The following is a 25991-nucleotide window of genomic DNA, read 5'->3' as shown; positions in this document are numbered from 1 at the left end:
CACCAGCATCACTGCAAACACCTGAGTAATGTGTTACATTATGACATTATCATAGATACAGTGTCATTAGGCAATAGGAATTTTTTAGCTCTATTATAATCTTATGGGACCAGTGTTGAACACGTGGTCAGTCATTGATGAAATGAAAATGTCATTATGCGGTGCATGCCTGTATTCTGAGAATTGCAAATTACACTATTAAATAATTTCACTACTAGATACCTACTATCTATTTCTTTAACATTGTTATGTTCACCTTTTATATTTTTTCTACCAGGGACCATCCTTCAATTTTTAAAAGAGTAATTTTAGATTTGATCCTCCATGAATTCTTCCATAATTATAACTAATTATAACTACCTTTAATGACAATATTCACTCCAGTATGTCTTCTGCAATTTTATTAAATTTATATTATTTGGGATTTTGTTATCTTGTTAACTTTATTAAGTATAGTTTGTCTGTGAGTAGTGGTTACCCAGAGCTCCTCCATTTCTCTGGACATTTCCCTGGAGACATCAGAGTGGGAATGACTAATCAATGTGATTTAATTTTGAAATATATTTAAGCTTTGTAATTCTATTCTTAGAGCTCATATTTTTTTCTCAGGTCATTCTTGTATTTTATTTCTTTTAGCTTTGGGATTTTATCTGTCTTTTGGATCTTATACTTCAAGAAATTTTTCATTACTATTTTACTATATGGGGATTTACTTAACTACAAATGTTTAAAGCCACTTTATTAAAGTGCCAGACCCATGAGTTGAGTAAATCCCTCTCCTCACAGGGTCCCAAGATAACGTAGGGTTCCTTGGACTATTAGGAAATGACATTCTTTACTTACCACAGGTCAGAAACCCTGCACAGGGACTGTGTAGGCAAGGTAGAGGGTCAGTTCCCCAAGGGGTTTTTATTGGATCTATAAGTCAAGTTTCATTCCTTAAAGAAAACCCACCATTCCAGTCAAAGCCTTGGTAAAATAACCAATTTCTGCAATTGTGTCCTGTTACAAAAGAAAACAGATTCTTATTGCACTTATGCAAATAAATATATTGCCATAAGTTAAGAATACTCACAAATAGTCTCCAAATTCTGGAGAAATCAGGTAGAGAGAAACAAATATGCTCCAATTTTTTTTTTCAGAAGTATACTTTACTCAATTGCTAAAAACTGTGAATAGCTCAAAGTAAAAGTTTTCTTGACCCTGGAAAACAAAACAAAGTATTAGCAACTTTTTAAGCAAAGTCAAAATGATTAGTTTATTCTTTTAGTTTAGTTTATGCAGTTAACTCCTGTTCTGTTTGATATTCATGAACATTCCAGTTCTTCATGAGAGTTGCAAAAGTTGTTTCCTCTATTCTAATGTCACAATTTCAAAAGTTATCAGAAACCTGCATTTAAGAACATTCATTAGAGTTGTATAGCTGACTATAAACCACCTTTTGAAGAGGATTAAAACAAGATAATTGTCTGTGGATGACAAAATGCCTTACGACAGCCACGGGCAAAAACATGATTGACAAAGAAATTTTGCTAATGTATAAAGTAATTATTCTTGCTGCCCTTTATACAAATAATCAGGCCAAATGTAATAAAGCAAATCAATCTTATCATAATTTGTCTTTAGTAAAAATGAGAAACTGAAGAGAGAAAAATTATGTTTCAAGCAGTATGGTACACTTGTTATTACATTCTAATCTCATGAGTTGTTTTTAAGTTTGTTTCTACAATTTAGGCTAAACCTGCTTAGTCCTGTGAACCAACCAGTGATCTTAGACTGTTACTCAGAAGATACAAGAGGGTTGGGTAACGTAAGAATCTGGACTAATATTCTAATTATGGGCACATATTGGAATCATCTGGCAACCCTATATCAGCATGGTTTTAACAGTTGCTCAGTTCATGGGAAACCTTTCAATTTAGTTTACCTGGAATAATTTTAGTTATTTTGCTTTGCTGCTGTGGAATACATTGCATTTGTACTCTTTGTATAGGGATGCAGAATATGCTTAGTGAACGTCTTCTTAAATGGAATGCTTATTAATCTTTCAGATAGCACCTCTTGTTGAAACTCAGAGTTATGAATGGCTCTCACCATACCAACCCTTTTTGATGAGCTCCTCTCTACCCTAAATGTGAGAAACTCTAGTTGTTAGACAGGAATATCATTGCTCCTCTTAAGCCTGAAGAAGCCACCGAAGAAGATGGATCTTTGTCCCTCTGCAACCCTTAGGATTAAGGGTTCTGTTGTAAAGGTGAGGGAGAAAATGTCAGAAACATGTGAGCCAGAGCAACTCCATCTTGAATAGCAGCTTGGTAAAATGAGGCTGAAACCTATTGGGCTGTATTCCCAGATGGTTAAGACATTCTAAGTCACAGGATGAGATAGAAGGTCAGTACAAGATACAGGTCATAAAGACCTTGCTGATAAAACAGGTTGCTCTAAAGAAGCCAGTCAAAACCCACCAAAAACAAGATGGCGATGAGAGTAACTGGTCATCTCACTGCTAAACTCCTATCAGAACCATGACAACGTCAGGAAGTTACCCTATACGGTAGAGCACATTTGTTTACAAATGCCATGGCAACATCAGGAAGTTACCCTGTATGTTCTAGAAAGGGGAAGCATGAATAATCCACCCTTTGTTTAACATATCATCAAGAAATAACCATAAAAATGGGCAACCAGCAGCCCTTGGGGCTGCTCTGTCTGTGGAGTAGCCAGCCATTCTTTCATTCTTTTACTGTCTGAATAAACTTGCCTTCACTTAAAAAAAATAAAGTACCAGACCCTATTCCTGTTGATGTCTCCTGTTTTATCTCCACTTCCATCTTCATTCTAGTGTAGCTTATACTTCATTTTTACCACACACAATATTTTCTTTATAGGTACTGCACTTGTAGACTTTCTATATAGTAAAACATCATAGGAAGAAATAAAAGTTATTTTTATCTGACATTAGGAATCTGCATGAAACACACAGACAAGTCAATCCATCCAATTTTGAACATATATTCTAAAAATCCACCTGACTGAAAGAAGGCTTCATATTTGTTTTGGGCATTTAATATTTCTCAGATGTAGTGTATAAATCTCCCTCTCAGTCTCTCACTGAAACCAAATTTAAAATCATAATTATTTTAAATGGGTTTGATGTTTTTAATTTGGTTTCAGTGAGAGACTGAGAGATAGATTAATTACAAAGAGAAATCTAGTTGCTTCTTAGAACCACTGAGCAGATGTTTCAAAGGTTAGAAAAAGCTCCCTGAAATGAAATGCTCTCTGCCTTTCAGTTGTATATTAGGCAGTGGCAGTATGATCTACACATATTTCAATTTCCTAAGAATGCATAGACTTGAAAAACATGGGCCTTTTTACTCACCTTATTTTGATAAATATCCTTCAATAAAAAGGAATTATGAAGGAATACACTTGAATTTTTCAAACATTCAGAGGATGGAGAAACTGTAGTATACATGAGTATTTAAGAATTACTTTCACAACTTAGGTTTTCAATTGTTACCAGGTTCCAAAGAGAAGAAAGCATGGGTTAGGAAGACAATAGTTGAAAATATCAGAATGCTTTGTGGGTGTGTTATTTTTAAGCTCTTCGTGAGACCTCTTAGGCATTGTTTTCCAACAGGCCATTAAGCCTTATCCCAGATGAGGAGTTAGCAGAGAAAATTCCTTGGGACAGAGATCTCTATGGAAATGCTCCTTATGTACAATTAGTTTCCTAGTGAACTGAAGTTGGTAGGAAGTCTCTTCTGTTGTCAGATGTATTTTAAAAATACACTTACTCAATTTCTCAAAATGGTAGACACCAATTTTAAATGAGATGCAATTAGAGATGAGCTAGTTTGAACAAATGATTCTGAAGAACTTATATGAGAGTTCCCTGAATATCTTACCTCATTAGCTCTTAAACTATCACACATAAAATTTAATCATTTCTAGTTGTAAGAATAAAGGAGCACAAAAATGAGTTGAAGAGGAAGAAAAATAATAAAAAGGGATATTTCCAAAGTTTATTTTTCTCCATAACCTTTCCAGCATATGTTCTTTTCTGACTTTTTAATAATAGCCATTCTGACTGGTGTGATATGGTATCTCCTTGTGGTTTTAATTTGCATTTCTCTAATGATCAGTGATGTTGAGCTTTTTTCATATGATTGTTGGCTGCATGTATGCCTTCTTTTGAAAAGTGTCTGCTCATGTCCTTTGCTCACTTTTTAATGGGGTTGTTTTTCTTTCTTGCAAATGGGAAAACTAGATATTTTAAATACTAGAAATGGCAACTGTGGAAACCAGATTCTCCCTGTCTCACTAGGATTTGTTGTTGCTGCTTATTAATGTACTTGTTGCTTGCTTGTTTACTGAATACTCCCAAATAATTCTCTAAAGTCTGCCTTCTTTGTGGTGTAGGGCCATTAAAGTCTGTACTCAGGTAGCCTAGTGGCCGGCAAATAATTGGACAGAAATTTCTTTCAATGCCTGGGACTAATAAATCTTCCAGTTTCTATCAAAGACCTCTATGTTATACTGAGGCATGACTCTGACACCTAGTCAGGCAGTTCACATCTCTCCCTTAACCTCCACTTATTTCCTCCTGAAATACTGATGGTCAGCCAGAGACAAGAGCTTAGAATCTTCTCAGTTCTTGCTTGAGCATTCATAGATTCCCAAATCTGCACATAGCCATATGCATATATATGAAATTCCTGGCATATGGCAAAGATTTTCAAACTCCCTATAGACATCCCATTTCTCACATTTTTTAAAGCTCTTATTGCTTTATGGTCTGCCCCAACTTTTGTTTTCTGTTTCTGTGTTAGTTTGCTACAGATAATGGCCTCCAGCTCCATTTATGTTCCTACAAAGAACATGATATCATTCTTTTTATGGCTGCATAGTATTCCATTGTGTATATGTGTTCCAAATACATGTATATATGTGAATACATGTATTCCAACTGTGCATATGTACCACATTTTGTTTATCCAGTGAAGGGCTTTTAAGTTGATTCCATGGCTTTGCTATTGTGAATTGCACTGCAATGAACATATGCATGCATGTGTCTTTATAATAGAATGATTTATATTCCTTTGGGTATATACTAAGTAATGGGAGTGCTGGGTCAAATGATACTTCTGTCTTTAGGTCTTTGAGGAATCACTATGCTATCCTCCACAATGACTGAACTAATTTACACTTTTACCAACAGTGTATAAGTGTTCCTTTTTCTCTACAGCCTCACCAGCATCTGGTATTTTTTCACTTTTTTTCAGTTGATCATAATTCCAACTTCTTATTTCTTTTTTAAAAATTTTTATTTATTATACTTTAAGTTCTAGGGTACATGTGCACAACGTACAGGTTTGTTACATATGTATACATGTGCCATGTTGGTGTGCTGCACCCATTAACTCGTCATTTACATTAGGTATATCTCCTAATGCTATCCCTCCCTCCTCCCCCCATCCCAAGACAGGCCCGTGTGTGATGTTCTCCTTCCTGTGTCCAAGTGTTCCCATTGTTCAATTCCCACCTATGAGTGAGGACATGTGGTGTTTGATTTTTTGTCCTTGTGATAGTTTGCTCAGAATGATGGTTTCCAGCTTCATCCATGTCCCTACAAAGGACATGAACTCATCCTTTTTTTATGGTTGCATAGTATTCCATGGTGTATATGTGCCACATTTTCTTAATCCAGTCTATCATTGATGGACATTTGGGTTGGTTCCAAGTCTTTGCTTTTGTGAATAGTGCTGCAATAAACATACGTGTGCATGTGTCTTTATAGCAGCATGATTTATAATCCTTTGGGTATATACCCAGTAATGGGATCGCTGGGTCAAATGGTATTTCTGGTTCTAGATCCTTAAGGAATCGCCACACTATCTTCCACAATGGCTGAACTAGTTTACAGTCCCACCAATAGTGTAAAAGTGTTCCTATTTCTCCACATCCTCTCCAGCACCTGTTGTTTCCTGACTTTTTAATGATTGCCATTCTAACTGGTGTGAGATGGTATCTCATTTTGGTTTTGATTTGTATTTCTCTGATGGCCAGTGATGATAAGCATTTTTTTCATGTGTCTGTTGGCTGCATAAATGTCTCCTTTTGAGAAGTGTTTGTTCATATCCTTTGCCCACTTTTTGATGATGTGTTTGTTTTTTTCTTGTAAATTTGTTTAAGTTCTTTGTAGATTCTGGATGTTAGCCCTTTGTCAGATAAGTAGATTGCAAAAGTTTTCTCCCATTCTGTAGGTTGCCTGTTCACTCTGATGGTAGTTTCTTTTGCTGTGCAGAACCTCTTTAGTTTAATTAGATCCCATTTGTCAATTTTGGCTTTTGTTGCCATTGCTTTTGGTGTTTAGGCATGAAGTCCTTGCCCATGCCTATGTCCTGAATGGTACTGCCTATGTTTTCTTCTAGGGTTTTTATGGTTTTAGGTCTAACATTTAAGTCTTTAATCTATCTTGAATTAATTTTTGTATAAGGTGTAAGGAAAGGATCCAGTTTCAGCTTTCCACACATGGCTAGCCAGTTTTCCCAGCACCATTTATTAAATAGGGAATCCCTTCCCCGTTTCTTGTTTTTGTAAGGTTTGTCAAAGATCAGATGGTTGTAGATGTGTGGTGTTATTTCTGAAGGCTCTGTTCTGTTCCAGTGGTCTATATATCTGTTTTGGTACCAGTACCATGCTGTTTTGGTTACTCTAGTCTTGTAGTATAGTTTGAAGTCAGATAGTGTGATGCCTCCAGCTTTATTCTTTTGGCTTAAGACTGACTTGGCAATGTGGGGTCTTTTTTGTATTTCTGTGTGATCGGTGGTGATATCCCCTTTATCATTTTTTATTGCATCTATTTGATTCTTGTCTCTTTTGTTCTTTATTAGTCTTGTTAGCTGTCTATCAATTTTGTTGATCTTTTGAAAAAACAAGCTCCTGGATTCATTGATGTTTTGAAGGTTTTTTTGTCTCTTTATCTCCTTCAGTTATGCTCTGATCTTAGTTATTTCTTGCTTTCTGCTAGCTTTTGAATGTGTTTGCTCTTGCTTCTCTAGTTCTTTTAATTGGGATGTTAGGGTGTCAGTGTTAGATCTTTTCTGCTTTTTCTTGTGGACATTTGGTGATTTAAATATCCCTCTACACACTGCTTTAAATGTGTCCCACAGATTCTGGTATGTTGTATCTTTATTCTCATTGGTTTCAAAGAACATCTTTATTTCTGCCTTCATTTTGCTATGTATCCAGTAGTCATTCAGGAGCAGGTTGTTCAGTTTCCGTGCAGCTGAGCGGTTTTGATTGAGTTCCTTAATCCTGAGATCTAGTTTGATTGCACTGTGGTCTGAGAGACAGTTTGTTATAATTTCTGTTCTTTTACATTTGCTGAGGAGTGCTTTACTTCCAACTATGTGGTCAATTTTGGAATAAGTGCAATGTGGTGCTGAGAAGAATGTATATTCTGTTGATTTGGGGTGAAGAGTTCTGTCGATGTCTATTACATTCACTTGGTGCAGAGTTGAGTTCAATTCCTGGATATCCTTGTTAACTTTCTGTCTTGTTGATCTGTCTAATTTTGACACTGGGGTGTTGAAGTCTCCTATTGTTATTGTATGGGAGTCTAAGTTTCTTTGTAGGTCTCTAAGCACTTGCTTTATAGATCTGGGTGCTCCTGTATTGGGTGTGTATATATTTAGGATAGGTAGCTCTTCCTGATGAATTGATTCCTTTATCATTATGTAAAGGCCTTCTTTGTCTCTTTTCATCTTTGTTGGTTTAAAGTCTGTTTTATCAGAGACTAGGATTGCAACCCCTGCTTTTTTTTGTCTTCCATTTGCTTGGTAGATCTTCCTCCATCCCTTTATTTTGAGCCTATGTGTGTCTCTGCACATGAGATGGGTCTCCTGAATGCCGCACACTGTTGGGTCTTGACTCTTTATCCAATTTGCTAGTCTGTGTCTTTTAATTGGAGCATTTAGCCTATCTCCATTTAAGGTTAACATTATTATGTGTGAATTTGATCCTGTCATTATGATGTTAGCTTGTTATTTCGCTCGTTAGTTGATGTAGTTTTTTCCTAGCATTGATGGTCTTTACAATTTGGCATGTTTTTGCAGTGGTTGATACCGGTTGTTCCTTTCCATGTTTAGTGCTTCCTTCAGGAGCTCTTGTTAGGCAGGCCTGGTGGTGACAATATCTCTCAGCATTTGCTTGTCTGTAAAGGATTTTATTTCTCCTTCACTTATGAAGCTTAGTTTGGCTGGATGTGAAATTCTGGGGTGAAAGGTCCTTTCTTTAAGAATGTTGAATATTGGCCCCCACTCTCTTCTGGCTTGTAGAGTTTCTGCCAAAAGATCTGCTGTTAGTCTGATGGGCTTCCCGTTGTTGGTAACCCAACCTTTCTCTTTGACTGCTCTTAACTTTTTTCCTTCATTTTAACTTTGGTGAATATGACAATTATGTGTCTTGGAGTTACTCTTCTCGAGGAGTATCTTTGCAGCATTCTCTGTATTTCCTGAATTTGAAGGTTGGCCTGCCTTGCTAGGTTGGGGAAGTTCTCCTGGATAATATCCTGAAGAGTGTTTTCCAACTTGGTTCTTCTCCCGGTGACTTTCAGGTACACCAATCAGAGGTAGATTTGGTCTTTTCACATAGTCCCATATTTCTTGGAGGCTTTGCTCGTTTTTCTTTACTCTTTTTTCTCTTGACTCCTCACTTCATTTCATTCATTTGATCTTCAATCACTGATTCCTTTTCTTCCACTTGATTGAATCAGCTACTGAAGCTTGTGCATGCGTCACATAGTTCTCATGCCTTAGTTTTCAGCTCCATCAGGTCATTTAAGGTCTTCTCTATGCTGTTTATTCTAGTTATCCATTCATTTAATCTTTTTTCAAGGTTTTTAGATTCTTTGCAATGGTTTCGAACATCGTTCTTTAGCTTGGAGAAGTTTGTTAGTACCGATCATCTGAAGCCTTCTTCTCTCAACTTGTCCAAGTCATTCTTCATCCAGCTTTGTTCCGTTGCTGTCAAGGAGCTGTGTTCTTTTGGAGTAGAAGAGTCACTCTGATTTTTAGAATTTTCAGCTTTTCTGCTCTGGTTTCTCCCCATCTTTGTGGTTTTATCTACCTTTGGTCTTTGATGATGGTGATGCACAGATGGGGTTTTGGTCCACAGATGGGGTTTTGGATGTTCTTTCTGTTTGTTAGTTTTCCTTTTAACAGTCAGGACCCTCAGCTGCAGGTCTGTTAGAGTTTGCTGGAGGTCCACTTCAGACCCTGTTTGCCTGGGTCTCACCAGCGGAGGCTGCAGAACAGCAAATATTGCAGAACGGCAAATGTTGCTGCCTGATCGTTCCTCTGGAAGCTTCCTCTCAGAGGGGCACTTGACTGTATGAGGTGTGAGTCAGCCACTACTGGGAGGTGCCTCCCAGTTTAGGCTACTTGGGGTCCAGGGACCCACTTGAGGAGGCAGTCTGTCTATTCTTGGATCTCAAACTCCATACTGGGAGAACTGCTACTCTCTTCAAAGCTGTCAGAATTTAATGCCTGATGATCTGTCACTGTCTCCCATCACACCCAGATAGGACTGTCTAGTTGCAGGAAAACAAACACAGGGTTCCCACTGATTCCACATTATAGTGAGTTGTATAGTCATTTTATTATATATTACAAGGTAATAATAATAGAAATAAAGTGCACAATAAATGTAATGCGCTTGAATCATCCTGAAACTGTCTCCATCTTCTCTTAGTCTTGGAAAAATTGTCTCCCATGAAATCAGTTCCTGGTGCCAAAAAGGTTATGGACTGCTGATCTAAAGTCATGAAAACTTTCAAGTTTGTTCAGTACTATGAACAAGGGGCACATAGTAAAATCAGAGGGCCTACTCTTTAAAAGGCATAGCTTTACTGGGTAATCAGCTTGCCTCCAAAAAAGTGATATTTTCTTGTCTTCAACAAGAGCAAAACTGTAGTATTCTTCCCTTCAACTCTGCTTAAAGTTTGCTGCACCCATCAACCTTTCGTCTACATTAGGTATTTCTCCTAATGCTATCCCTCCCTTGCTCCCCATCCCCCAACAGGCCCCAGTGTGTGATGTTCCCCTCCCTGTGTCCATGTATTCTCATTGTTTGACTCCCACTTATGAGTCAGAACATGCAGTGTTTGGTTTTCTGTTCCTGTGTTAGTTTGCTGAGAATGATGGCTTGCAGCATCATCTATGTCCCTGCAAAGGACATGAACTCATCCTTTTATATGGCTGCATAGTATTCCATGTTGTATATGTGCCACAATTTCTTTATCCAGTCTAACATTGATGGACATTTCGGTCACTTCCAAATCTTTGCTATTGTAAATCATGCTGCAATAAAGATAGGTGTGCATGTATCTTTCTAGTAGATTGATTTATAATCTTTTGGGTACATACCCAGTAATAGGATTGCTGGGCCAAATGGTATTTCTGGTTCTAGATCCTTGAGGAATTCTCACACTGCCTTCCACAATGGTTGAACTAATTTACACTCCCACGTACTGTGTAAAAGCATTCCTATTTCTCCACAGCATCGCCAGCATCTGTTGTTTCCTGACTTTTTAATAATTACCATTCTAACTGGTGTGAGATGGTATCTCATTGTGGTTTTGATTTGCATTTCTCTAATGACCAGTGATGATGAGCTTTTCTTCATAGGCTTGTTGGTTGCATAAATGTCTTCTTTGGAGAAGTGTTTGTTCATATCCTTTGCCCACTTTTTGATGGGTTTTTTTCTTGTAAATTTGTTTAAGTCCCTTGTAGATTCTGGATATTAGATCTTTGTCTGATAGATAGTTTGCAAAAATTTTCTCTCATTCTGTACGTTTACTGTTCACTGTGTTCAGCTGTGCAGAAGCTCTTTAGTTTAATTAGATCCTATTTGTTCATTATGGCTTTTGTTGCCATTGCTTTTGGTGTTTTAGTCATGAAGTCTTTGCCCATGCGTATGTCCTGAATGGTATTACCTAGGTTTTTATCTAGAGTTTTTATGGTTTTGGGTTTTACATTTGTCTTTAATTCTGTTGATTTGGAGCGGAGAGTTCTGCAGATGTGTATTAGGTCCACTTGATCCAGAGCTGAGGTTGAGTCCTGAATATCCTTGTTAATTTTCTGTGTTGTTGATCTGTGTAATACTGACAGTGGGGTGTTAAAGTCTCCCACTATTAATGTGTGGGAGTCTAATTCTCTTTGTAGGTCTCTAAGAACTTGCTTTATGAATCAGGGTGCTCCTGTATTGGGTGCATATATATTTAGGATAGTTAGCCCACAGCCACCTCTTCCCCAGATGCTCTGTCCCAGGCAGATGGGGGTTTTGTCTGTAAGCCTCTGACTGCGGCTGTTACCTTTCTTTCAGAGATGCCCTGCCCAATGAGGGGGAATCTAGAGAAGCAGTCTGGCCACAGCTGCTTTGCTGTACTGTGGTGAATTCGCCAGTCTGCATCTCCCAGACTCCTTAGAACTGTCAGGGGAAAACGCTTACTAAAGCCTTAGTAATGGCAGACGCCACTCACCCCACCAAGCTCAGTTGTCCCAGGTTGACTTCAGACTGCTGTGTTGGCAGTGAGAATTTCAAGCCAGTGGTTCTTAGCTTGCTAGGCTCCGTAGGAGTGGGACCTGCTGAGCGAGACCACTTGACTCCCTGGCTTCAGCCTTCTTTCCAGGGGAGTAAATGGTTCTGTCTCGCTGGGGTTCCAGGGATCACTGGGGTAGGAAAAATATTCCTGCATCTAGCTCTGTGTCTGCTCAAACAACCACCTAGTTTTGCGCTTGAAACCTAGGGCCCTGGTGGCGTAGGCACACGAGGGAATCTCCTGATCTGCAGATTGCAAAAACCATGGGAAAAACGTAGTAACAGCGTGGGCAGTACTGTCCCTCATGGCTTCCCCCTGCTCAGGGAGGGAGGTCCCCTGGCCTCTTGAACTTCCCCGGTGAAGCAACGCCCCATCCTTCTTCTACTTGCCCTCCATGGTTTTGACCTTCTGTCTAACCAGTCCCAATGAGAGGAACAGGGTACCTCAGTTGGAAATGCAGAAATTACTTGCCTTCTGGATTAGTCTTGCTGGGAGCTGCAGACCAGAAGTATTCCTATTTGGCCATCCTCGGCTGCATCTTTCTGTGTTTTTAAGAACAGTCTTCCCTATGAATTTTACCAAAAAAGTGTGCTCAGTGTAGTAGTTTACTAACTCTAGTTTTATCATACACTAGAAACCTCTTAATATCTACAAAAACTAGATGTTGAAAATTAGGACTCATTTGTCCACTTACATGCACTATATACACAGTAAAATATATATACACTATAAAATAAAATGCAGACATAAGGGACAGTGGTAAAGTATGCCTCACCGTAAACACACTGGTATTTCAGTTACCCTCTGCACTTTCTGCTCCTCCTTCCTCCCTGAGCCAACAACATATAATAACGTGTACTGCTCAGTGAGTGGTTTGATCCATTTTCCAAAGACAATATTTTATATGAATGAAAAGGATATCTACTAAGTGTTATTTACTACCTCTACTTTTAACATACTTTGTGCACTTCTAAACAACTAGGAAGACTACATGTTTCAAATAAGGACTTAAATTTGTCCACTATCTACACATGTAACAATGGTTATATCTGAAAGTGTCTTCTAAATAAGAACATTCTGATCTAAAATCTTTCATTCCTTCTAACTCCTCTCTAGTGGATATACGCATATGGGTCATTTAGAACTGATGTTATCATTTCACTTCCAAAAGTCCTTTTCAGAAAACAGCCTTTCTATGAATTTCAACAAAGTGTACAAAAACAGTTAGTAAACTAATTCTCATAAATTGGCAACCTCTTTAATACCTAGAGACTAGATTAGGTATTATAAAATTAGGATCCCTTCATCCAGTACATAAACAATATATACAGTATAGCAAAGTTAAATGCGATGCATGTAACATATAGGTAATGGATTAAGCTGAAATTTTCTAGTAAACACTAGCAAAACACCTTTTGCAATATCTCCTTCCAATCTCTCTCAATCCAATGAACATGTACAGAGAGTACGCACCGTTCACAGAGGTGGTTCAACAATGCCAGTTCCAAACAGTATTTCTCATTAGTTTTAAAAGATATTTACAAAAAGTGTTATTCTACTACTTCTATTTTTAAATACACCAAGCACTTCCAAATATCTAGAAAGACTAGATATTTCATATAACTTGTCCACCGTGTACACAGCACTGTTAAATAAAATTGCACACACATAACAACAGTTATAATCTGAGGTATCTTCCAAACATGACCATTTTGGCCTTGAAGTATTCCTTCCTTTCTTCTCTCTGCCTTTATTTCAGTAGACAAGTATAGGCATGTGTCATGCTTTAGAAATTGTCGAACAAATTTATATCCAAAAGTTATTTACAGAAGACAAGGTTTCCTATGAATTTCAACACAAAGCATACAAAACGTGCTAATTTTACTAAGTACTTTGTCATACATTGCCAACCTCTTTAACATCTAGAGGCTAGATGTTGCAAAATTAGGACTCATTTGTTTATTATATATGCTATATACAGAGCAAAACATAATGCACAAAACATACAGAAAAATGGTGCCTGAAAATGTGCAACTATGAGCACACTAGCTTATTACGTTTTGCAGTTTCATCCATTCCAGCTCCTCTAAACTATTGAGCAAGTACAGTATTATACTGCTCACAAAGATGGCTTAACAATTCAATCTCCAAAATACAATATTTCCTATGAATTTCAGCAAAAAGACATTTACCAAGTGACATTTTACTATCTCTACATTTAACATACATCGGGCCCTTCTAAACATCTAAATAGACTAGAGGTTTCAGGTAAGAAGTTAATCTGTCCACTATGTACACTGCAGCCCTGAATAAACTGCATACATGTAACAATAGTTATAATTTGAAGGAGTCTTCCAAATGTGAACATTCTGGCCTAGAAATCTTTCCATCTGCATTAACCCAGTAGGCAAGAATGCTCAAGTTTTCAGAAGACAATCTTCCTTAGAAATTTAAAAACAAATATACAAAAATATTATTTTATTAACTCTACTTTTGTCATACACTGGCAACCTCTATAACATCTAGAAACACTAGATGTAAATTAGGACTTGTTTTCCTCTGTATACATTTTATACACAGATAAGTAAAACAAAATGCACAAACATAAGATACAATGGTTAACATTGCCTCACTGTAAGTCCACTGGTGGGCACAGAGCTCTCTGCACAGCCTCCTCCTCCTCCTCTCCTGAACCAGTGCATAATACAACGCAAAGTACTCAACTGGTGGTTTGGCCATTCCCCCTAAAACAACGTTTCATACAAATTTTAACAAAAAGATACTTACAAAATGTGTTATTTTACTACTTCTAGTTTAAACATATATCAGGCACTTCAGAACATCTAGAAAGACCAGACATTTCAAAAAAGTTTAGCATTGTCAACGATCTATACAGTAGTGGAGAATAAAATGCACACAAAACAATGGAAAACATATGAGAAAGTCTTCTGAATATGACTAGTCTGGCACAGAACCTTTTTCTCTTCCTTCTCAGGTCTTCTTCTTCACGTCCTCTAATCCACTGAACAAACGTGGATGGGTCTGTCATTCCTGGTGTGGCTTCCAGAGGTGGTCCAACAATTCCATTTCGAAAAGCCATTTCCAGAAGACATCTATTTTCTATGATTTATTTTTGAACAAATGAGAATTTATGAGATGTGTGATTTTCTAACTCTATCATACATCACAACCGTTTTCCGTCTAGAAGGGTTAGATTTGGCAAATGTTTTCTATTTAAAAGTTGGGGGCAGAGGAAGTTGAGAGCCGCTTTCTCATATTACACACGCAGGCCTTCTATAAACGGTGGTAATTAAATCTTCCCAAAGGGTAGCGGGCATCTCCCATGCGCCAAATGTGGCCTGTTGTTTCACCACTTCTCTCTTCCCACCTCCAGGTCTGGTAGAGAAGGAAGAACAGTGGCCAGATGGCCGCTATCCGTCGTTGTCTGGGACACCGCTCACCTTCCGGCCGTTAATGCCGTTGTCCCTTGTCGTCAGGACTAGGTCGGTCTCGCCCAGTTGGGACAGAGCGGTTCAATCTGCCCGCGCCCTGGTGGCAGGCGACCCGCCTTCCCGCGCCCTCCACACCCTAATGGCCTCCGCTGCGAGTTGAGGCGGTCGCCACGCTTCCCGGCCAGCCACGCCGGCCGCCACCCAAATGCGCTGCATCCTAGCGGCTCGGCAGGGGCTTAGTTTAGGCCCTGCAGGGATGGGCGGGGTCTGGGCTGGGAGAGGAGCTGCCATCAGTCACCGAGGTGGGGTAGGGAAGAGAGGTTCACGGCTGCTTCAGGCCTGGCCCCACGAGGGGAGCCACAGGGAGGGTGCCTGGAGCCTGCAGGGCAGGGGCTGTGGGAGGTCCTGAACCCCCAGCCCCTCCGCAGGCCCTGGGTCAGCGTGTCTCACTTGGGTCTCTGCCAGAACTCCACATTGTCTCTATCCAATCCACCACTGATGGGCACCTAGGTTGGGTCTATGTCTCTGCTACTGTGAATAGTGCTGCCACGAACATGAGTGCGTGTGTCCTTTTGGTATAATGATATATTTTCCTTTGACTAAATACGCGGTAATGGAATTGCTGGGTCCAGTGGTAGCTCTGTTTTTAGTTCTCCAAACTAAAATCTCCAAACTGCTTTCCACAGTGGCTGAACTAATGTTCATTCTCACCAACAGTGTATTAAGCGTTCGCGTTTCTCTTCAGCCTCTGCAGTATCTTGTTTTTTGACTTTTAAATGACAGCCATTCTGACTGGTGTGAGATGGTATCTCATTGTGGTTTTGATTTGCATTTCTCTGATGACTGGTGATGATGAACAAGTTTTTCATATGTTTATTGGTCACCTGCATGTCTTCTTTTGAGAAGTGTCTGTTCATCCTTTGTCATTTGTTAATTTTTTAATGGGGTAATGTTTTGTTTGTTGATTTAAGTTCCTTATAGATTCTGGATATTAGACCCTTGTTGTATGCATAGTTTGTGAATCTTTTCTCCCCTTCTGTAAGTTGTCTGTTTATTCTATTACTAGTTTCTTTTGCTGTGCAGAAGTTCTTTAGTTTAATTTGTATTTATGAATAATAAAGATAACTAGCATTTGAGTTTGTATAAAGATAAGATAGTAAGTATTGAGATGAAGCAGCTAATGGCACAGAAGTTAGAAATAATATTTTGCCGCATTGTAAGCTCTATTTGACTTTTGACTTTGCGTACTAGATATAGATGGCATGAAAGCCTTAATTTTTCACTTTTCTTGCTAGTAAGGTTATGTTTACTTAGAGTGACCATTTAAAGTAGTGTTTAACATAACATTACTGTTGAAAAACATGCCATTACATGTCCACAAGCAAATTAACTGCATATTTTAAACTGTATTTTACAATTCAGTACAAATATTTTAGACCTCAATCTTATCTTCAATTCACTGGTATTTTAAATTTTGCAATGAATATAAAGTTACTTTTTAGCTTACAGACTCCTGGTATTGTTATTTAAGATGCTTGTTACTATTGTAGGAAGGTTGAAGCCTTCATCTTTTTTTGAGTTAATATTTAAATTCTCATTACTCACTTTGATAGTCTCTAATTTAAAAAAGTAGTACACAGGCAATTAAACAAATCAGTATATGCATTCAAGAATTTAAAACAATTTTACATTTTGTCATCTTTGGGATTAAGTTTTGGCCGCGTATTCACTTTCAATATATATGTATGAACAATTTAACTATGAAGTGAAATAGTCTTAAGTCTGATATATGATGCACCCGCATACAAATTAAAATGGCATGCACAAAGATACTTTACTATGGGAACTGTATTGGAAGATGTATGAAATTTTAGGTAAAATTGAACCTAAAATTTTGTTGTTAGTGACTATAAATAGCAATGCTTAATTTATTGTACTTGAGGAATGAATGTATTTAGGTTAGCTATGGTTGCTTTGGTTTAAATGTCTAAATCATGTCTTTATTTTAAAAATGTGTTTGCAATTTGTACTATCGATGGGGGGTATTATTGGACTGCAGAGGTTATTGGCAATGTGTGATTTGTGTTTCCTTATTTTATAGAATTATCTAATGTGATATAACTAGTTTTTACAGGTAATATTTAGATTTTCTAATAATTGTATATTTGACAACCTACTAAAATGCTTTGCATTGGAAAGAAACTGAAAAACAATACGCAGACGCTGGCTGCCTATAAGAGGCTCACTGTAACTTGAAGAACACACATTGATTGAAAAAATTATTTCATGCAAGTGGAAAGCAAAAGACAAGGGTAGCTGTACTTAGATGAACTTTAAGTCCAAAACTGTTAAAAGAGACAAAGGTCATTACATAATGATAAAAGGGTCAAATCATGAAAAGGACTTAACAATTGTAAATATATATGCACCTAATATAAGTTAACCTCAACATATAAAGAAAGTATTAGTAGACCTGAAAAGAGATATACTGCAATACAATAATAGCAGAGGATTTCAGTACTTCACTTTCAACAGTGGACTTAACATCTAGACAAAAATCAATAAGGAAACACTGGACTTGACATACACTTTAGACCAAATGGACCTAACAGACATATACAGAACATTTCATCCAACAGCAACAGAATATTCATTCTTCTCAAGTGCAAATGGTACGTTATCCAGGATCAAATATTAGGTAACAAAATAAGACTCAACAATTGTAAGAAGATTGGAAGATTGAAATTGTATCAAGTATCTTTTCTGACCACAAAAGTATGAAAGTAGAAATGAATAGAAATAATAGGAGAAAGTTTGAAAATATTACAAACATGGACATTTACCAACATGCTCTTGAGTAAACAGTGGGTTAATGAAGAAATCAAAAGGGAAATTAAAAAATATCTTAAGACAGATGAAAATGAAAACACAATGTACCACAACTTATGGGAGGTAACAAAAGAAGTTCTTAGCAGGAGGAAAGTTTATAGTAATAAATGCCTATATTAGAAAAGAAGAAAGATCCCAAACAACCTAATGTTACATTTCAAGAAACTAGAAAAAGAGAACAAACGAATCCCAAAGTTAGCAGAAGGAAGGAAATAACAAAGATCAGAGCAGAAATAAATAAAACTACAAAGCAAAAGAACACATTCACAAAACTAACAGTCCGGTTTTTGAAAAGACAAAAACAATTGACAAAACTTTAGTAGACCAACTAAGAGAAAAAAGAAGATTCTAATAAAATAAGAAATGAAAGAGGAGACATTAAAATTGAAACTACAGAAGTACAAAAGATCATAAATAATACTATGAACAGTTTTACACCAACAAATAAGATGACCTAGAAGAAATGGTTAGATTTCTAGAAACATAACAAGAACGAATCACGAAAAAATAGAAAATCTGAACAGACTAATGAGTAAGGAGGTTGAATCAGTGATAAAAGTCTCCTACCAAAGAAAAGCCCAGAACCTGATGGTTCATGGATTGGAGGAATTAATATTATTAAAATGTCTGTACTGCCGAAAGTGGTATACAGATTCAAGGCAATTCCTATAAAAGTTCTAATGACCTTTTTGTTTCACAGAAATAGAAAAAGCAATTCAAAAATTCATATAGAATGACAAAAAATCTTAAGTAGCTAAAGCACTTTTGAGCAAAGAGAACAGAGCTGGAGGCATCACACTACCTGAATCAAAATATGTTACAAAGTTATAGTATTCAAAACAGAAAAGTACTGGCATAACAACAGACACATGGACCAATGTAACATGATAGAGAGCCCAGACATAAACTCATGTATTTGTGATTAATTGATTTTTGCCAAAGATGCCAAGAATAAGCACACTATGGGGAAAGGACAGTTTCTTTAATAAATGATGCTGGGGAAATCGAATACCCACACGCAGAAGAATGAAATTGAACCCTCATCTCACACCATAGGTGCAAAGTCCACTAAAAACGGTTTAAAGATTTAAATTCGAGACCTGAAAATGTAAAACTACTAGAAGAAAACATAGGGAAAAATGTCCTTGAAATTAATCTTGGCAATACTTTCTTGGTGATGATCTCAAAAGCTCAGGAAACCAAAGCAGAAGTAGCCAAATGGGATTACCTCAAACCAAAAGCTTCTCTACAACAAAGTAAATAACAGATTGAAGAGACAGCCCATAGACTGGGAGAAAATATTTACAAATCATACATGGCTAATATCCAAAATATGTAAGAAATGCAAACAACTTAATTTGTTAGCAAGGAAACAAAGAACCCCATTTAAAACTGAGCAATGGACTTGAATGGACATCTTTCAAAAGACCAATAGGTATATACAAAAATTTTTCAATATCACTAATCATCAGGGAAACACAAATTAAAAACACAAAGAGATATCACCTCATACCAGTTAGAATGACTATTATCAATGAACTAAAAGGTAGTAAGTACTGACAAGGATGTGGGGAATCCTTATATGTTAATGGCAGGAATGTAAATTAATACAGGCATTATTGAAATCAGCATGGAGATTCCTCAAAAAACTAAAGATAGAATTACCATATAATCCAGCAATCATATTTCTGGGTACATAGCCAAAGAGATTGAAATTTGTATGTTAAAAATATGTTAGAGACCAGCCTGACCAATATGGTGAAACCCATCTCTACTAAAAATACAAAAAAATTAGCAGGGTGTGGTTTGCACCTGTAGTCCCAGCTACTCGGGTGACTGAGACAGGATAATTGCTTGAACCTGGGAGGCGAAGGTTGCAGTGAACTGAGATTGTGCCACTGCACTCCAGCCTGGGCTATGGAGCGAGACTCTATCTCAAAAAAAAGGTCAGATTTTCATTTCGTTTTAATGTCTCTCTTTGAAGAGTGGCTAGAAACTCTAGCCTGCCTCTGATGGGCTCCAGTGGAGGTGGTTGTGGTTGTAGTTGTGGATGTTTTCGGTGTTCTTTTCATGGAATACTTCCTTATCCTGATGGAGAGCTAATGCCTAATTATCCTATTTATGACCAGGTGTCCCTCTTACTAGAACTTGTTTTCACTGGCAGACACACTTGTGGCTCTTGGCTGACTAGTGTCCAGTTCATTCCTACCAAGATCACCACTCTCTAAGAGAGCCTTGTCCGGAAAAAATTATTAATTTCAGATGTGTCAGTCAGGTGCAACGCCAAGAAGACAAATTAAAAAAAAAAAAAAAAAAAGTAGAAGTAGTTTTATTACTTAAAGATTCCAGAGAGAAGAGGGCAATTTGCCTCACAGGCCTAATTGGAGAAAGGTCATCCCTTAGAGACACGCATGCTCAACCAGTGAGTGGGTAGCAAGAGAAAGTGAGTGACAGCCGAGAAGGCCAAAGCCCTTATTGGGGTACACAGCATTACCCAAGCAGGGAGTAACTGATTGTGGGTTTAGAGCAAGCAGGCACGAGTTCTTGAGAGTCATGTTGTATTGAGAGGTGTTCACTGCCACAAATCTACAGTCCATGTGGGGTGTGGGGATCAGTGGGGTAAGTCAAGCAGATTGTATCCAGGTGTCCCATAGGGAGGTGGAAAAACCAAGGGGCCAAATATCTGGATTGACCACCTTGAGAAACTGGGAGGAGAGGAGAACTCGAAATTGTGATAAGGGTGACTAAGCCCTGCTTCTGGTATGAAAAATTTCAACTATATATTGAAAATGAACGCTGAAGCAACATAAAATCATAAGAATTCACTACAGATATTTGCACTATCATGTTCATTGTAGCATTTTTCACAATAGCTGAGATATGGAAGGACCTTAAATGTCCATCAATGGATAAACAGGTAAATATATAAAAGGGATATAATGCGATATATATATGTACCACAGTATCTATATAAAATGGAATACTATTCAGCCTTAAAGAAAAAGGGAAATTCTGTCTTTACAACAACATTCATGAACCTGCAGGACATTATGCGAAGTGAAAGAAGCCAGACACAGAAAGACAAATACCACATGATCTCACTCATATATGGAATCTAAAAAAGTTAAACTCATACAGGTGGAGAGTAGAATGAGTAGCTACCTGGGGGGGCAGGGGATGGAAAAAGGGGGGATTTTAAACAAGTAGATTTTAAATGTTCTCACTATAAGAAAAATAAGTGAGGTGATGACTGTGTTAACTGGACTTAATCATTCCATATTGTACATATATATATATACACACACACATATATATATACACACATATATATATACACACATATATATATCAACAGATCACATTGTACCTAATAAACATATAAAATTGTTATTTGTCAATTAAAATAATAAAAGACTGGAGTAATATTTAAGATTTTTTTCACCTGTTGCAGGAAAAATCTTGGAATTGAATTTAAAAGACAACTGGGAAGGCATAAGTAATATAGGTCAGTCTCAAAGAGCACCTCATTAATAAGGAACAGTTTAGTGTTTATGTATTTTAGTTTTTCTGTTGAATGGCTCTCAAGTCTCTCCTTTTTTTTCCAGTTGTCTTGTAAATTTGACCCTTAGCCCCATGGGAAACTGAAAAAAATCAGACGGCTCAGTAAAACCTGTTCCTTTCGTTGTAAATGTAACTCACAGCATCTTTTCCCATGTTTGTTGGTGATAAATTCACTGTCATCTCAGTAAGACTATAACATCATGCTGAAGATATTTCTGTGAAGAGTTTTGTACTGAGAACATCACACCAGGACAACTCCTTGAAGGGCATTAATTGCAGCTTTGGGATTTATACTCCCAAAGGCCGCAATCAATGAAAGAGTATCCCATTATTCTTTTTGTTTCCATAAAGATTGCATTTGCTCTGGGATAAAGGGTCCATCCCGTGATACCTTGAATGCCCTAAAGTATTCCCACATTCTGCTAAAAAGCAGATCTTTTGGACAAACTCAGGCTCTCTTTTCTGTAGCAATGACAATCACAGTTATTTCCAGACTCTGTTCTTCATAGTTAGATTTAAAACATTGGCAAAAATGTTATAAGAAGGCAATTAAGTTGATGTTTTTAGGTTGCACGGCAACCAGAGAGCCCCTTCGTCAGTTTATACATAATGAGGTCATAGGTCAGGAAGAGAGTGACAGGGAACAGGGACAAGCACAGGAGGGTCAGTACTGAAAGAAGTTGGTGCACTTCTTAAGGGGTAGATGGCTTCCATATTTCAAAATTGCAGAAAGTGTAGATTTTAAATGTTCTTACTACAAAAATATGATGGTTGTGAGGTGATGGATATATTAACTAGCTTAATATAATCATTCTGTAAGGTATATATACATCAAAACATTACAATGTACTCCATAAATATATGCAATTATTACTAGTCAGTGAAAAATTAAGAAAACAAACCAGATATAGTATAAAGGAATGGATGTGACACAAATTGGCAAAATGTCTCTTAATAATAATTGGGGAAGGAAGAGACACTCAGCCATCCATTTTCCCTACAGTGTTTGATTTAAAAGAGAGAGAAGGTATTTTATTCCACAGCTCATAGAAGCTACATTTGATAGGGTCTGCATTTCCCTCTTTTCCACCAAGAAGAAAATCGAAGCTGCAAACTTTTCTCTACACGAGTTCTGGGTTTTTTTTTTTTTTGTCCCTTATTTCCTATCCCTTTTATCAACTCTGGAGGAATGCTGAAAGATGAGTCATACAACAAATAGTTATCAGATTCCACCTTTTAATTACTGTAATAAGGAACTCAGGCAGCTGCAATAGGAAAGAAAATTAGGTCTACATCAGCAAAAGTATCCACAGCATTTGAGTTCAAGTATCTTATGGCATATTACCTTTAATCCTAGGGAGATTTTAAAAAAATTCTTGGAATTTTCCCATGATTTCTCAAAAGGTTAATGCTCATTCCATTACCAACAATATGGGAAAATGTACAGTATCTTTGTACCTGTCTGGAGTATTTGCATAGATCTGGCCCGAGTTTAATGTTCCTAGCTCTCCAGCTGTAACTCAACCAATTAGGCAACTCCTTACATCTTTTTCAAGAGTCAAGATTACAATATTTGAGTATTAAAAGTTTTTCAAAACATGGAAGGTGAGTCGGGTGTAGATAAATTTGTCTTTTGCCTTATTATCATTATTATTTTTTTGAGACAGAGTCTTGCTCTGTCACCCAGGCTGGAGGGCAATGGTGTGATCTCAGCTCACTGCAACCTCCGTCTCCCAGGTTCAAGTGATTCTCCTGCCTCAGCCTCCAGAGTAGCTGGTATTACAGGTGTCCACCACTATGCCTGGCTAATCTTTGTATTTTTTAGTAGAGATGGTGTTTCACCATGTTGGTCAGGCTGGTCTTGAACTCCTGACCTCAGGTGTTCCACCTGCCTCGGCCTCCCAAAATGCTGGGATTACAGACATGAGCCACCACACCCGGCCTCTTTTGCCAAATTTATCAGAGAGTACAAGAGGAAGAGTTGGCTGTGGCAGGAGGGGAGCAGAAGGGGGATGGCAATGCTATTTAGGAATATTGAAATGCTGGGTTCCTGTATTTTATTGCAAAAACTATATCATAAAAGAGTGTTTATCTTTCTCATACAAGATTGGTAGTGTGCAAGAGAAAATAAGCAACTGAAAATCAAACTATCAAAGCATATTTGAATTTCTTCTTTATTTTTTAAAAATAACTACAAGGAAATAAAAAAAAATAACTACAAGGTGAATTTTCTGGATTTTATACAATATTCATGTATCTTTCTACTAATATTAATTTCCATTCAGAAGCTCCATTAAAAATTGTAGAAACCCCAGAAAATACAAATTATAAATTGTGACTCAGAATTTAAAGTATAGTTCAGTTATTGGCCTAAAGCATATAAAATTTTGTAGAAACCATGTTTAAGTCTTCTTGTCCCTGTCAAACAATCCTGTTATACATTCTTTCAACTTCAAACACTACATTCAGACCTCCTTTTCACTGTTGTGCATCCAAACACTGTCCCTTTCTCTCTTACTAACCTATGTTTTTGGTAGACTCTGTAATCTTTATATCTTCCAGTAATATAGTCTCATTTACCTTTGGAAGCATTCTATCACCGATTACTCTATTTTGCTTTATTAATCGGCTTTGTGTATATTGTGAATTTTTATAAGTTGGTGTGTTTGTGCATATTCCGTTTAAACTTTCATTTGTGTATTATTTGTCTAGAAATAAACTGCTAGCATAAATAATAGGAGGTAATTTTTTCTATAATCATATTCAATTATTTCTTTTCAGTTAATGTTTTAAAGTGACTGCCTAATTGCTTTTTAATATGGGAAATTCCTATCTATAAGTAAGATTATTAAGACTGCTGTTATTCTTTTCTCTGTAATTGCAAAATTGGAAATAGCCTGAAAATATAAAAATAATCAAATTAACTTTTTAAAGTAAAAAATTATTTTTCATAAATATTGTGTTCCTGATTATGGAATATCATAGTCTTCATTAATTCAAATGTTAACTCAGGGATGTATATAAAAGAACTCAGTAACTTGAGAAGCTATTGCTTGTATCCATAGCTGGATAAATATCTCAGTGAAGCATGTAAAGGGAACTGTATAAAAATTCTACTGACATTATGATGCATACTGTCTGGAAGTGGGATTTGTCTTCAATCTGTTTGCAAGTGAGCAATTGACAATGCATGGACAGACTTTGAGTTTATGTGATTCTTTCTTTAGGTACAAGAAAAAAATGAATGATGATGGAAAAAAACACAAGCTCTGAAAACTTCTTTATTCTACTTGGATTTTCTAACTGGCCTCATCTGGAAGTAGTTCTGTTTGTGGTTATCTTGATCTTCTACCTAATGACACTGACAGGAAACCTGTTCATCATCATCCTGTCACACCTGGACTCCCATCTCCACACTCCCATGTACTTCTTCCTTTCAAACCTCTCATTTCTGGATCTCTGCTACACCACCAGCTCTATCCCTCAGTTGCTGGTCAACCTCTGGGGCCTGGAAAAGACCATCTCTTATGCTGGTTGCATGGTTCAACTTTACTTTGTTCTTGCACTGGGAATTGCAGAGTGTGTCCTACTGGTGGTGATGTCCTATGACCGTTACGCAGCTGTGTGTAGACCTTTGCATTACACCGTCCTCATGCACCCTCGTTTCTGCCGCTTGTTGGCTGCGGCTTCTTGGGTAAGTGGTTTTTCTATCTCAGCACTTCATTCCTCCTTTACCTTCTGGATACCCCTATGTGGACATCGCCTAGTGGATCATTTCTTCTGTGAAGTTCCAGCACTTCTGCGTTTATCATGTGTTGACACCCATGCAAATGAGCTGATCCTCATGGTCATGAGCTCTATTTTTGTTCTTATACCTCTCATTCTCATTCTCACTTCCTATGGTGCCATTGCCTTGGCTGTACTGAGCATGCAATCAACCACTGGGCTTCAGAAAGTGTTTAGGACATGTGGAGCCCATCTTATGGTTGTATCTCTCTTTTTCATTCCAGTCATGTGCATATATCTCCAGCCACCATCAGAAAATTCTCCTGATCAAGGCAAGTTCGTTGCCCTCTTTTATACTGTTGTCACACCTAGTCTTAACCCTCTAATCTACACTCTCAGAAACAAGGATGTAAGAAGGGCAGTGAAGAGGCTAATGGGGTGGGAGTGGGGGATGTGACAGGGAAATCATGTTGGTTGTTGTTTTTCTTAGGGTCTCGTCCATCTTGAAAGGTGGTTTCTCTGCTTCTTTGTGGTTTTTGTTCTAACAGCTCACAAAACATGGAATAGTTCAGTCTCACATTGTTGCTCCTTTTATTATTTAGTTCTGAAATATTATCTTGAGATAAAGTTTTTGATTAGTGCCACTTTGGTCTTTTACAATTCTATATTTTATTTCCGTGAAAATTGTGAACTGTGGTTTCAAAATAAATAAATGTGTGTGAATAGTTATGAGGAGATTATTTCAAAAATGTTGG

At 37.4% G+C, this 25991-nt stretch overlaps 1 protein-coding gene across 1 annotated transcript; it reads left to right on the top strand.

The window, feature by feature from the left end:
• Positions 1-24754: 24754 nt before the first annotated feature.
• LOC111525964 (olfactory receptor 2J1) lies at positions 24755-25693 on the top strand. The gene has a single exon (XM_026446578.1). The coding sequence runs from the start codon at positions 24755-24757 to the stop codon at positions 25691-25693; it is 939 nt and encodes a 312-aa protein (XP_026302363.1).
• Positions 25694-25991: the final 298 nt, after the last annotated feature.

This window comes from Piliocolobus tephrosceles, chromosome 5 (genome assembly GCF_002776525.5).
Source record: "Piliocolobus tephrosceles isolate RC106 chromosome 5, ASM277652v3, whole genome shotgun sequence".
Lineage (NCBI taxonomy): Eukaryota > Metazoa > Chordata > Mammalia > Primates > Cercopithecidae > Piliocolobus > Piliocolobus tephrosceles.
Note: the sequence above shows the minus strand (reverse complement) of the source record. Positions and strands in the feature narration are given on the sequence as shown.